Genomic DNA, 12,192 nt, shown 5'->3' on the forward strand with positions numbered 1-12,192 from the left:
CGGATTCGAGGACTACTTCGATGACCGCTTTATTTTATTATCAATAAAATGGTTAATGAGGGTTGGGTGTGGGTTTTTATTTCAATAAACCTGTCTTTTCGATGTCTTTGTATGTTTTTTAAACTTTATTACTACCGCCTTATTAATAGCTGCCAGCTGATTGACAACGTCCATTACTAAGGCGGGGCTTAGTGTTAGCTGGTGCAGAGGCTAACACGACCCCCCATTATTAAAATGGTGCCGGGAAAAGCCGGATACGAACCAGTACCCAACCATCTGTAGCGATGATCGGGCAATGGGGCGGCCGCAGGCTGGTATTATCGGGCTGGGAAAGGCCAAAACCAGTGGCCCTTCCCTCCCGGTAATGCTGCCTGGTACTGCGGTGTTGTATCTGGCTGGTTATGAAAAACAGGCGGGACCCCACAAATTTTTTTTATTTTTTTTTAAATCAATATGTAATTGGAAAGAACGATGTGAGATCCCCCCATTTTTATAACCAGCCGAATGCAACACAGCAGCAGGCAGCATTGCCAGGGTGGGAAGGGCCACTGTTTTTGGGCTTTCCCAGCCTAATAATACCAGCCTGCGGGTACACCAGTGCCCATCCATCACTACAGATGGTCGGGTACTAGATTATACCCGGCTATTCCCGGTACCCCTGGTAGCGGTGGGTACCGGGGTAATAATGGGGGTTAGTGTTAGCCTCTGCACCGGCTAACACTAAGCCTCACCTTAGTAATGGACATTGTCAATCAGCCAGCAGCCATTAATAAGGTGGTAGTAATAAAATGTAGAAAAATACAGCGATCAAAAGTATTTTTTATTGAAATAAATATCCCACACACAACCCTCATTATCCATTTTATTGAGAATAAAAAAAAAAACACTGGTCATTGAAGTAGTCCTTGAATCCGAAGTAGTCCAACAACTGAACTTGTAAAAAAAAAACACACAAAAATAATTAGTAACACATAAAAAAGCAAAACAATTCTTATACTTATCTTTCCAGGGTCCAGCGCTGGAGCCGCAATGTCAGCGAGCTGGGCCCTGTATCTAATCCTATCATGTGTGATACTGTCTGCTGAGCCGCTGTATCTAATCCTATCCATAGCTATAGGGTCGTAGCGCTATAGATATGCCATCTCCTATATACACACATACATGCACACACACATTTTTTTGGGTGGACACATATGCATTGGGGCTATTTCCCATGATGTTTTAAGCCCTTAGTGATGCCCCGGCTGCTAGTGCTGCATTGTTGTCACTTAGGAGACCCAGCGATGCAGCAGAAAGCTGTAGGTCATCGGCCATGAGATATTTGGGGCGAGGACCAAGAAAAGTTTTTGCATTGCGGGCCCCACGAGCCTCTAGCTACACCCCTGATCGCAGCACTACCTTACACCTTGTAATAGAGGGCCATGCAGGTAATAGCAAATTCAGGCATTTCTTTGAGAGGCGAAAGGAATCATGGGAACTGTAGTCCCTTACATGGTAACCCCACCCACAGCAAACCCTGGCAAAATGAAAACAACAGTTCTGCACAGAGCCGGGTAACATAATGGAAGGGAAAAAATAATTACTCCTGAGCTAGGGTGGCATCACCTGGTGGGCACTCAGACACATAGGAACTTTTTCTATGATTTTTATAAACGTGGAGGAGAATATTGGACCTAAAATAAGTGTCTAATGGTCGACATTGACATGTAACTCGACTCTTACGGTCACATGATAATGGAGCTGGTTTACCCCCTTACCACCCCAATAGTGATGATCATCCTACAAGATTTTGTTTTTTAATTCAGCATCTTGGACAATTTATTAAATCCTCCACTATACCCACATTTTTCCCCTTCAACTTCTGAAGATTAATATGATGGTAATATTTCCAACTTTAACTTTTCTAGTGCTATAGAATAACGAGAGTGACAAATTAATCAGTAACAATTAGCACCCTCTAATATTTGTTCTGTGTACAACGATCATGCCAAGACCGATTAGAGAATCAACCTCATCCGCACCCAAGCTGCATGACAATGAATACAGCTTCTTTTACAACTTCCCCTTAGGTTGTTACCCAGCTTTCCTAGACCCCTGAATTGCAGATCGGACTAATTATGCAGCAAAACAGAACCAGAAGATATGTTACTGTATAATTAGGTAGCTTAGTCAGTCATTCAGGGGTTTGGAAGAGTAGGGTGACACCTTTAAGAGCTGTATTAGTGGCCATAAAAGGTAATGATCCAGCTTTCCCAGAAACAGATGGAACCGGAAAATGGCTCAAAAGAATTTCAAGTAGGCAGACAACAGCAACGTGATCGTCTTGGATTGTCCGTTCATCTCCTTGAAGTTACATATCCCACGTTGGCTATAATGGAGGCTTTGGTTCCAAAATTAATGTGGGTGCATCCCATAGGCACTGTGACATCACGTATCTCCCGGCAGCCGGACTGCAGAAGCTTCACATATAAAATAAACAGTAACATGTAAAAGAGACAGACGAGAACTTCAATCTAGTCGTCCCCAAAGGTTCCAGAACACAGACAGAAATATCCGAACGTCAGTTGCCATTTAATGTCACAAGACTGACAAAAGCGCGATTCAACGCAATTCTTGCGCAAGGACAGTGTTATTGAAGTCGGTGTCGTTACACTTGCTGGGACCACATAAATCTTTCACATCTTTCCAGCATAGACTGAATTAGAGCTCTGCAACACAGATCACATTCTCATCAGTAAAGGAACAACATAAAGAAACTTCATACTGACAACAGAACATGTGCTATACTTTATCACCACTAGATGTCGCCGTGTTAATTATCTCAATAGGCTGCATTCACACGTCAACATTTTATCATTGTAAGGCGTTGTTCACACAGTGCAGATTTGCTGCAGATTTTAAATGCATTTTTTTAAGCCAAAACCAGAATTGAATCCAGGAGAGGAGATACTTTAGAGTCCTCCTTTATAAAATTCTTCTGTTTAAAGAGGCTCTGTCACCAGATTTTGCAACCCCTATCTGCTATTGCAGCAGATCGGCGCTGCAATGTAGATTACAGTAACGTTTTTATTTTAAAAAAACGAGCATTTTTGGCCAAGTTATGACCATTTTTGTATTTATGCAAATGAGGCTTGCAAAAGTACAACTGGGCGTGTTTACAGTAAAAGTCCAACTGGGCGTGTATTATGTGCGTACATCGGGGCGTGTTTACTACTTTTACTAGCTGGGCGTTGTGTATAGAAGTATCATCCACTTCTCTTCACAACGCCCAGCTTCTGGCAGTGCAGACACAGCGTGTTCTCGAGAGATCACGCTGTGACGTCACTTCCTGCCCCAGGTCCTGCATCGTGTCGGCCACATCGGCACCAGAGGCTACAGTTGATTCTGCAGCAGCATCGGCGTTTGCAGGTAAGTCGATGTAGCTACTTACCTGCAAACGCCGATGCTGCTGCAGAATCATCTGTAGCCTCTGGTGCCGATGTGTCCTCGCTCGTCCGACACAATGCAGGACCTGGGGCAGGAAGTGACGTCACAGCGTGATCTCTCGAGAACACGGCTGTGTCTGCACTGCCAGAAGCTGGGCGTTCTGAAGAGAAGTGGATGATACTTCTCGTCAGAACGCCCAGCTAGTAAAAGTAGTAAAAACGCCCCGATGTACGCACATAATACACGCCCAGTTGGACTTTTACTTTAAACACGCCCACTTGGACTTTTGCAAGCCTCATTTGCATAAATACAAAAATGGTCATAACTTGGCCAAAAATGCTCGTTTTTTTAAAATAAAAACGTTACTGTAATCTACATTGCAGCGCCGATCTGCTGCAATAACAGATAGGGGTTGCAAAATCTGGTGACAGAGCGTCTTTAAGTTTTGTTCCTGCCTTTGGATTAAATATATATATATATACACACACACACACACACACACATAGATACAGTGAAGGAAATAAGTATTTGATCCCTTGCTGATTTTGTACGTTTGCCCACTGTCAAAGACATGAACAGTCTAGAATTTTTAGGCTAGGTTAATTTTACCAGTGAGAGATAGATTATATAAAAAAAAAAGAAAATCACATTGTCAAAATGATATATATTTATTTGCATTGTGCACAGAGAAATAAGTATTTGATCCCTTTGGCAAACAAGACTTAATACTCGGTGGCAAGCACAGCAGTCAGACTTTTTTGTAGTTGATGATGAGGTTTGCACACATGTTAGATGGAATTTTGGCCCACTCCTCTTTGCAGATCATCTGTAAATCATTAAGATTTCGAGGCTGTCGCTTGGCAACTCGGATCTTCAGCTCCCTCCATAAGTTTTTGATGGGATTAAGGTCTGGAGACTGGCTAGGCCACTCCATGACCTTAATGTGCTTCTTTTTGAGCCACTCCTTTGTTACCTTGGCTGTATGTTTCGGGTCATTGTCGTGCTGGAAGACCCAGCCACGAGCCATTTTTAATGTCCTGGTGGAGGGAAGGAGGTTGTCACTCAGGATTTGACGGTACATGGCTCCATCCATTCTCCCATTGATGCGGTGAAGTAGTCCTGTGCCCTTAGCAGAGAAACACCCCCAAAACATAATGTTTCCACCTCCATGCTTGACAGTGGGGACGGTGTTCTTTGGGTCATAGGCAGCATTTCTCTTCCTCCAAACATGGCGAGTAGAGTTAATGCCAATGAGCTCAATTTTAGTCTCATCTGACCACAGCGCCTTCTCCCAATCCCGCTCAGAATCATCCAGATGTTCATGTGCCTTCTTGAGCAGGGGGACCTTGCGGGCACTGCAGGATTTTAATCCATTTTGGCGTAATGTGTTACCAATGGTTTTCTTGGTGACTGTGGTCCCAGCTGCCCTGAGATCATTAACAAGTTCCCCCCATGTAGTTTTCGGCTGAGCTCTCACCTTCCTCAGGATCAAGGATACCCCACGAGGTGAGATTTTGCATGGAGCCCCAGATCGATGTCGATTGACAATCATTTTGTATGTCTTCCATTTTCTTACTATTGCACCAACAGTTGTCTCCTTCTCACCCAGCGTCTTACTTATGGTTTTGTAGCCCATTCCAGCCTTGTGCAGGTCTATGATCTTGTCCCTGACATCCTTAGAAAGCTCTTTGGTCTTGCCCATGTTGTAGAGGTTAGAGTCAGACTGATCATTGAGTCTGTGGACAGGAGTCTTTTATACAGGTGACCATGTAAGAGCTGTCTATAATGCAGGCACCAAGTTGATTTGGAGCAGTAACTGGTCTGGAGGAGGCTGAACTCTTAGGGTATGTGCACACAAACTAATTACGTCCGTAATTGACGGACGTATTTCGGCTGCAAGTACCGGACCGAACACAGTGCAGGGAGCCGGGCTCCTAGCATCATACTTATGTACGATGCTAGGAGTCCCTGCCTCGCTGCAGGACCACTGTCACGTACTGAAAACATGATTACAGTACGGGACAGTTGTCCTGCAGCGAGGCAGAGACTCCTAGCATCGTACATAAGTATGATGCTAGGAGCCCGGCTCCCTGCACTGTGTTCGGTCCGGGACTTGCGGCCGAAATACGTCCGTCAATTACGGACGTAATTAATTAGTGTGTGTGCACATACCCTCCATGGTTGGTAGGGGATCAAATACTTATTTCTCTGTGTGCAATGCAAATAAATATATATCATTTTGACAATGTGATTTTCTTTTTTTTTTTTTTTTATATAATCTATCTCTCACTGGTAAAATTAACCTAGCCTAAAAATTCTAGACTGTTCATGACTTTGACAGTGGGCAAACGTACAAAATCAGCAAGGGATCAAATACTTATTTCCTTCACTATATATATATATATATATATATATATAATCTCAAAAGTACAGTGTGTAAAAGACGACTAATTAAAGGAACAGTGTCACCAACATTTTTTTTATATCAATTTTCTGTTAGGGTTTTATTAAAAACGTTTATATTTATTCGTGTGTTACTTTTTTCTATTTTTACACTTTTTCTTCCCTATGGGGGCTGCCATTTTTTTTTCCATTTCTGTATGTGTCGATTAACGACACATACAGACATGGAATACGGCAGCTCCAGTCCCATAGGGACTGCGAACGGGGCCCGTTCCATCCACTATGGTGTACGCCGTGTGTGTGGGAACGGCGCATGCGCCGCTCCCACACAGTCCGATTTGAAATGCGCGCCGTCCGGCGCCATTTTCCTGTGGACCGGAAGTCGCGGCCAGGCAGTAAGATTACTACTTCCGGTCGCGGCTTCCGGACTTGTGCACATGGAGCAGCGGCAGCAGACGGAGCGGATGGACCGGAGGGAGCGGCGGCGACTGGAGCAGGTAAGGGATTTCTATGTATGTTTATGTTCAGTGTGTGTTTACTACTGTATGTAAACCTTCTACACTGTGTGTTAGCTCAAAAAATGGCGACACACAGTGTAGGAGGTTTGACAGTTCAAACCCCTCATTTCTCCCGGCACTAGCCAGGATAAAGGAGGGGGGGATTCTCAGAGCTCACTAGAGCGAGGGATTTTTTCCCAATTTTGCAGCATAAAGCAATGTGGTTGCTTTACCACATGCAATGCTGCAATTTTGGGAATTGCTCCATCTAGTGACCAGTGCTGGGAAATATTATAAATTGAATCCAATTTATATTATTTCCTGACTCGTGAAAAAAATTAGAACAATGTTTAATCACCTACACACTAATTGTTTAACTAAAAAAAAAAAACATGTTTTGCTGGAAACACATTCCCTTTAATGCTAAAGAAATGTAACATGTTTTATACATAATGCAACTAGTTACATTAACTCTTTTTTACATAAAGGGCTTTTTTTCGATGGAGATAAAATATCATAAGAGCTAGTATATAACATTGGGTCTAGTTCACATGCACCACATCAAATCGATGATTTACACTCAAATTCCAATCAATCCTTGTCTATTCCAGCCACATATGTGAAATTTCCCAACTGTCCTCATTCTTGTATATAGGGGCAGTTTTATAGTAGTTATATTCTTGTATATAGGAGCAGTATTATAGTAGTTATATTCTTGTATATAGGAGCAGTATTATAGTAGTTATATTCTTGTATATAGGGGCAGTATTATAGTAGTTATATTCTTGTATATAGGAGCAGTATTATAGTAGTTATATTCTTGTATATAGGGAGCAGTATTATAGAAGTTATATTCTTGTATATAGCGGCAGTATTATAGTAGTTATATTCTTGTATATAGGAGCAGTATTATAGTAGTTATATTCTTGTATATAGGGAGCAGTATTATAGTAGTTATATTCTTGTATATAGGGGGCAGTATTATAGTAGTTATATTCTTGTATATAGGGGGCAGTATTATAGTAGTTATATTCTTATATTCTTGTATATAGGGGCAGTATTATAGTAGTTATATTCTTGTATATAGGGGCAGTATTATAGTAGATATATTCTTGTATATAGGAGCAGTATTATAGTAGTTATATTCTTGTATATAGGGGGCAGTATTATAGTAGTTATATCCTTGTATATAGGGGCAGTATTATAGTAGTTATATTCTTGTATATAGGGAGCAGTATTATAGTAGTTATATTCTTGTATATAGGGGGCAGTATTATAGTAGTTATATCCTTGTATATAGGGGGCAGTATTATAGTAGTTATATTCTTGTACATAGGAGCAGTATTATAGTAGTTATATTCTTGTACATAGGAGCAGTATTATAGTAGTTATATCCTTGTATATAGGGGGCAGTATTATAGTAGTTATATTCTTGTATATAGGGGGCAGTATTATAGTAGTTATATTCTTGTATATAGGGGGCAGTATTATAGTAGTTATATCCTTGTATATAGGGAGCAGTATTATAGTAGTTATATTCTTGTATATAGGGGGCAGTATTATAGTAGTTATATTCTTGTATACAGGGGCAGTATTATAGTAGTTATATTCTTGTATATAGCGGGCAGTATTATAGTAGTTATATTCTTGTATATAGGGGCAGTATTATAGTAGATATATTCTTGTATATAGGGAGCAGTATTATAGTAGTTATATTCTTGTATATAGGGGGCAGTATTATAGTAGTTATATTCTTGTATATAGGGGCAGTATTATAGTAGTTATATTCTTGTATATAGCGGGCAGTATTATAGTAGTTATATTCTTGTATATAGGGGCAGTATTATAGTAGATATATTCTTGTATATAGGGGCAGTATTATAGTAGTTATATTCTTGTATATAGAGGCAGTATTATAGTAGTTATATTCTTGTACATAGGAGGCAGTATTATAGTAGTTATATTCTTGTACATAGGGGGCAGCATTATAGTAGTTATATTCTTGTATATAGGAGCAGTATTATAGTAGTTATATTCTTGTATATAGGGGGCAGTATTATAGTAGTTATATTCTTGTATATAGGGAGCAGTATTATAGTAGTTATATTCTTGTATATAGGGGGCAGTATTATAGTAGTTATATTCTTGTATATAGGAGCAGTATTATAGTAGTTATATTCTTGTATATAGGGGGCAGTATTATAGTAGTTATATTCTTGTATATAGGAGCAGTATTATAGTAGTTATATTAGTGTATATAAGAGCAGTATTATAGTAGTTATATTAGTGTATATAGGAGGCAGTATTATAGTAGTTATATTCTTGTAAACAGGAGCAGTATTATAGTAGTTATATTCTTGTATATAGGGGCAGTATTATAGTAGTTATATTCTTGTATATAGGGGCAGTATTATAGTAGATATATTCTTGTATATAGGGGCAGTATTATAGTAGTTATATTCTTGTATATAGAGGCAGTATTATAGTAGTTATATTCTTGTACATAGGAGGCAGTATTATAGTAGTTATATTCTTGTATATAGGAGCAGTATTATAGTGGTTATATTCTTGTATATAGGAGCAGTATTATAGTAGTTATATTCTTGTATATAGGGGGCAGTATTATAGTAGTTATATTCTTGTATATAGGGGCAGTATTATAGTAGATATATTCTTGTATATAGGGGCAGTATTATAGTAGTTATATTCTTGTATATAGAGGCAGTATTATAGTAGTTATATTCTTGTACATAGGAGGCAGTATTATAGTAGTTATATTCTTGTATATAGGGGGCAGCATTATAGTAGTTATATTCTTGTATATAGGAGCAGTATTATAGTAGTTATATTCTTGTATATAGGGGGCAGTATTATAGTAGTTATATTCTTGTATATAGGGAGCAGTGTTATAGTAGTTATATTCTTGTATATAGGGGGCAGTATTATAGTAGTTATATCCTTGTATATAGGGGGCAGTATTATAGTAGTTATATTCTTGTATATAGGGGGCAGTATTATAGTAGTTATATTCTTGTATATAGGAGGCAGTATTATAGTAGTTATATTCTTGTATATAGGAGCAGTATTATAGTACTTATATCCTTGTATATAGGGGGCAGTATTATAGTAGTTATATCCTTGTATATAGGGGGCAGTATTATAGTAGTTATATTCTTGTATATAGGGGGCAGTATTATAGTAGTTATATTCTTGTATACAGGGGCAGTATTATAGTAGTTATATTCTTGTATATAGGGGCAGTATTATAGTAGTTATATTCTTGTATATAGAGGCAGTATTATAGTAGTTATATTCTTGTACATAGGAGGCAGTATTATAGTAGTTATATTCTTGTATATAGGGGGCAGCATTATAGTAGTTATATTCTTGTATATAGGAGCAGTATTATAGTAGTTATATTCTTGTATATAGGGGGCAGTATTATAGTAGTTATATTGTATATAGGAGCAGTATTATAGTAGTTATATTCTTGTATATAGGGGGCAGTATTATAGTAGTTATATTGTATATAGGGGGCAGTATTATAGTAGTTATATTCTTGTATATAGGGGGCAGTATAATAGTACGTTTATATTTGTACACTCATACAATATTATAATCTAATAGGACAATATACCTCTGTCTTTTCTCTGCGACCTTCATAATATCACAGATCTTGGAATATCTGTCAGAGAAGCGCTCAGTCACTTTCCAGTCTTGTAAATATGGAAGTGCACGATCTGGACCAATCACTTTTGAGAAGAGAAGCGCTATATTCTCCACAGTGATGCAGTTTGTCCAATCAGAACTTTCGTTACTTGAGGCCTCTCCGTTTACGGCGCTGTGGCGAGGGTGATGGTTGGCATGGTTTTGTGCTAAGTGCAGTATATATTTCCATTCTTCCATTGTCTCTGGTAATAAACCTAATTAGATATAAATAACATTGTACAGGAAAAATATAGGTCATAAAACAAAATACAACTGCAAGGATAAAAAGCAATAGAAAATCCCTGACTTATGTAGATCTGGTGTAACAATGTGTGTTGCATAATTATCCAAAAGGAAAAAAAATAAAATAGATGTATGTGAGCTGCAGCTCGGCTTATTCAGATTGGCTGCTGTGTATGAGCACAAGCTCAGCAGGAAGTTATTGCATGAAAAATTAAATGATTTTCATTAGAGCAAGGACAGGATCAGGTGACTGCTGCTCGTAGACTTCTTATTAATTAGGATAATAAATTAGGGTACGAACCATTTTTGTCGTCAATTAGGTGCAGGTCATCGAGATAGACTATGTTAGCCAGAGCTTCAAGTCTTTTCTCCAGCTGCAAACAAAGTGCGATATAACCCGGCCAATATCTAAGAGATAAAAAGAGCAACATTATACAAACATTGAAACATGCAAGTACTATATATAGCGTATACATGCAAATATAGATATCCATTAGGTTTCTTACCCAAAAGTTTTACAAATCTCCAAAATTTTCTCCTTCGTTGCAAAGTCAGATGGCAGCTTAATTAAAAGTGATATGAGTTGCCCATATCCCCACGTGAATAGGTGTGACCGCGGCCTGAGAAAAGGAACATTAGTATAAAATAACTTATAGGCGTGGAAAGGCTGGCCGGTATCCGAAGTAAGAGATAGAGAAGCAGTAGCTATAGAAGGTGCCAAGGTTGCAGCTGTAAAGGAAGCCCGGAGAAATCCCAAAATAGCTATATAAATAGCGCTTGAGGATTAGGGGGCCCTCGAGCCAATGATATGAATACATGAGCCGAACACAGATGGCGCCAGGTGATTAAATACCTGGTGCCAAGCAAAACATCTGCATGCTTAGCACCTGGTAAATAAAACAGCACATGTGGTATAAAACAGAACAGTAAACATGGTGCCAGGCAAGAAAGATGCATGTACAGTGTCAGGACTGAGACATTGGAGCCAGGCATGAGAATTCGCAAGTCAACAGCACGTGGTGCCAAACAAAACAGTAGACATGGCACCGGGCAAGAAATGGAGCAGTTCCAAATAAGAGCACAATAAACTGGGAATCTACGTGTGAAGATATAAGGAGTGGTAGCAGCACAACAGAAAGGCCTCTAACACGCCTGGCGCCAGGCAGGAACGTAACCCACCTGGCAACAGAAAAGTAACCCACCTGGCCAAAAGGTAGAAAAGCCACAAATGCAGAGAGATGAAAAAATCAGCAAGAAATATAGATATAAATTACATTACACAAAAAAATAATCACCTTGGGTTTCCGTCAGGGTCTACAGTGTGGGTGGGATGAGGTGCATCATGGGAAACAGCCAGAAGAAGCCAGTCCAGCTTTAGAGATTCCGGCTGAACAAGGGACTGCAGCAGGGATAATCTACAATACCAGAATAAAGTGAAGGATCACAACAAAACGCTATTCACTACAACACTGCAAGAAACAACCATTGAAGGAACGACAAACCTAGTGCAGGGTCTGAGGGGGCGGGGCATGACACAGGGGTTCAAAGAACACTAAAGAGAGAATCCCTGTGTCATGCCCCACCCCCTCAGCCTTGCATTAAGTAAGACACGGTATCAGTGTTACACGTAATGTTCCTTTAAGAAGAATTTAAAAAAAATAATTCCCCAATTCTATTGTTTTGTTTTTTTAGCATTTTGTTCAATATAGCAGAAATGGCTCCTTACTACCTCTGTTCCTCAGGTTTTGACTTTATGAGATTATCCAGATATGCTAAGAAGTGTCCCGGATTGTCCTTGCAGATCCGTTCGACGTCCGCAGGTAAGACTGATGGGTAAAACTTGATAAGAGCTCTCGCCGCGGATTCACCAAACTTTTCATAAATCCTGAAAAGAAGCAAAATGAGAGCAGTTGGG

At 39.5% G+C, this 12,192-nt stretch overlaps 1 protein-coding gene across 1 annotated transcript in view; it reads right to left on the reverse strand.

The window, feature by feature from the left end:
- Positions 1-893: 893 nt before the first annotated feature.
- Positions 894-12,192, reverse strand: part of HPS5 (HPS5 biogenesis of lysosomal organelles complex 2 subunit 2) — a 24,729-nt gene continuing 13,430 nt past the window's right edge. The window contains exons 8-13 of the mRNA XM_075836779.1: positions 12,007-12,162; positions 11,573-11,692; positions 10,784-10,897; positions 10,579-10,685; positions 9,964-10,249; positions 894-2,708 (exon numbers count right to left, since the gene is read on the reverse strand). Coding sequence (XP_075692894.1) covers positions 2,648-2,708; positions 9,964-10,249; positions 10,579-10,685; positions 10,784-10,897; positions 11,573-11,692; positions 12,007-12,162 — 844 coding nt within the window. The 3' untranslated portion in view covers positions 894-2,647. The remainder of the gene's footprint in view (positions 2,709-9,963; positions 10,250-10,578; positions 10,686-10,783; positions 10,898-11,572; positions 11,693-12,006; positions 12,163-12,192) is intronic.

This window comes from Rhinoderma darwinii, chromosome 9 (assembly GCF_050947455.1).
Source record: "Rhinoderma darwinii isolate aRhiDar2 chromosome 9, aRhiDar2.hap1, whole genome shotgun sequence".
Classification (NCBI taxonomy): domain Eukaryota; kingdom Metazoa; phylum Chordata; class Amphibia; order Anura; family Rhinodermatidae; genus Rhinoderma; species Rhinoderma darwinii.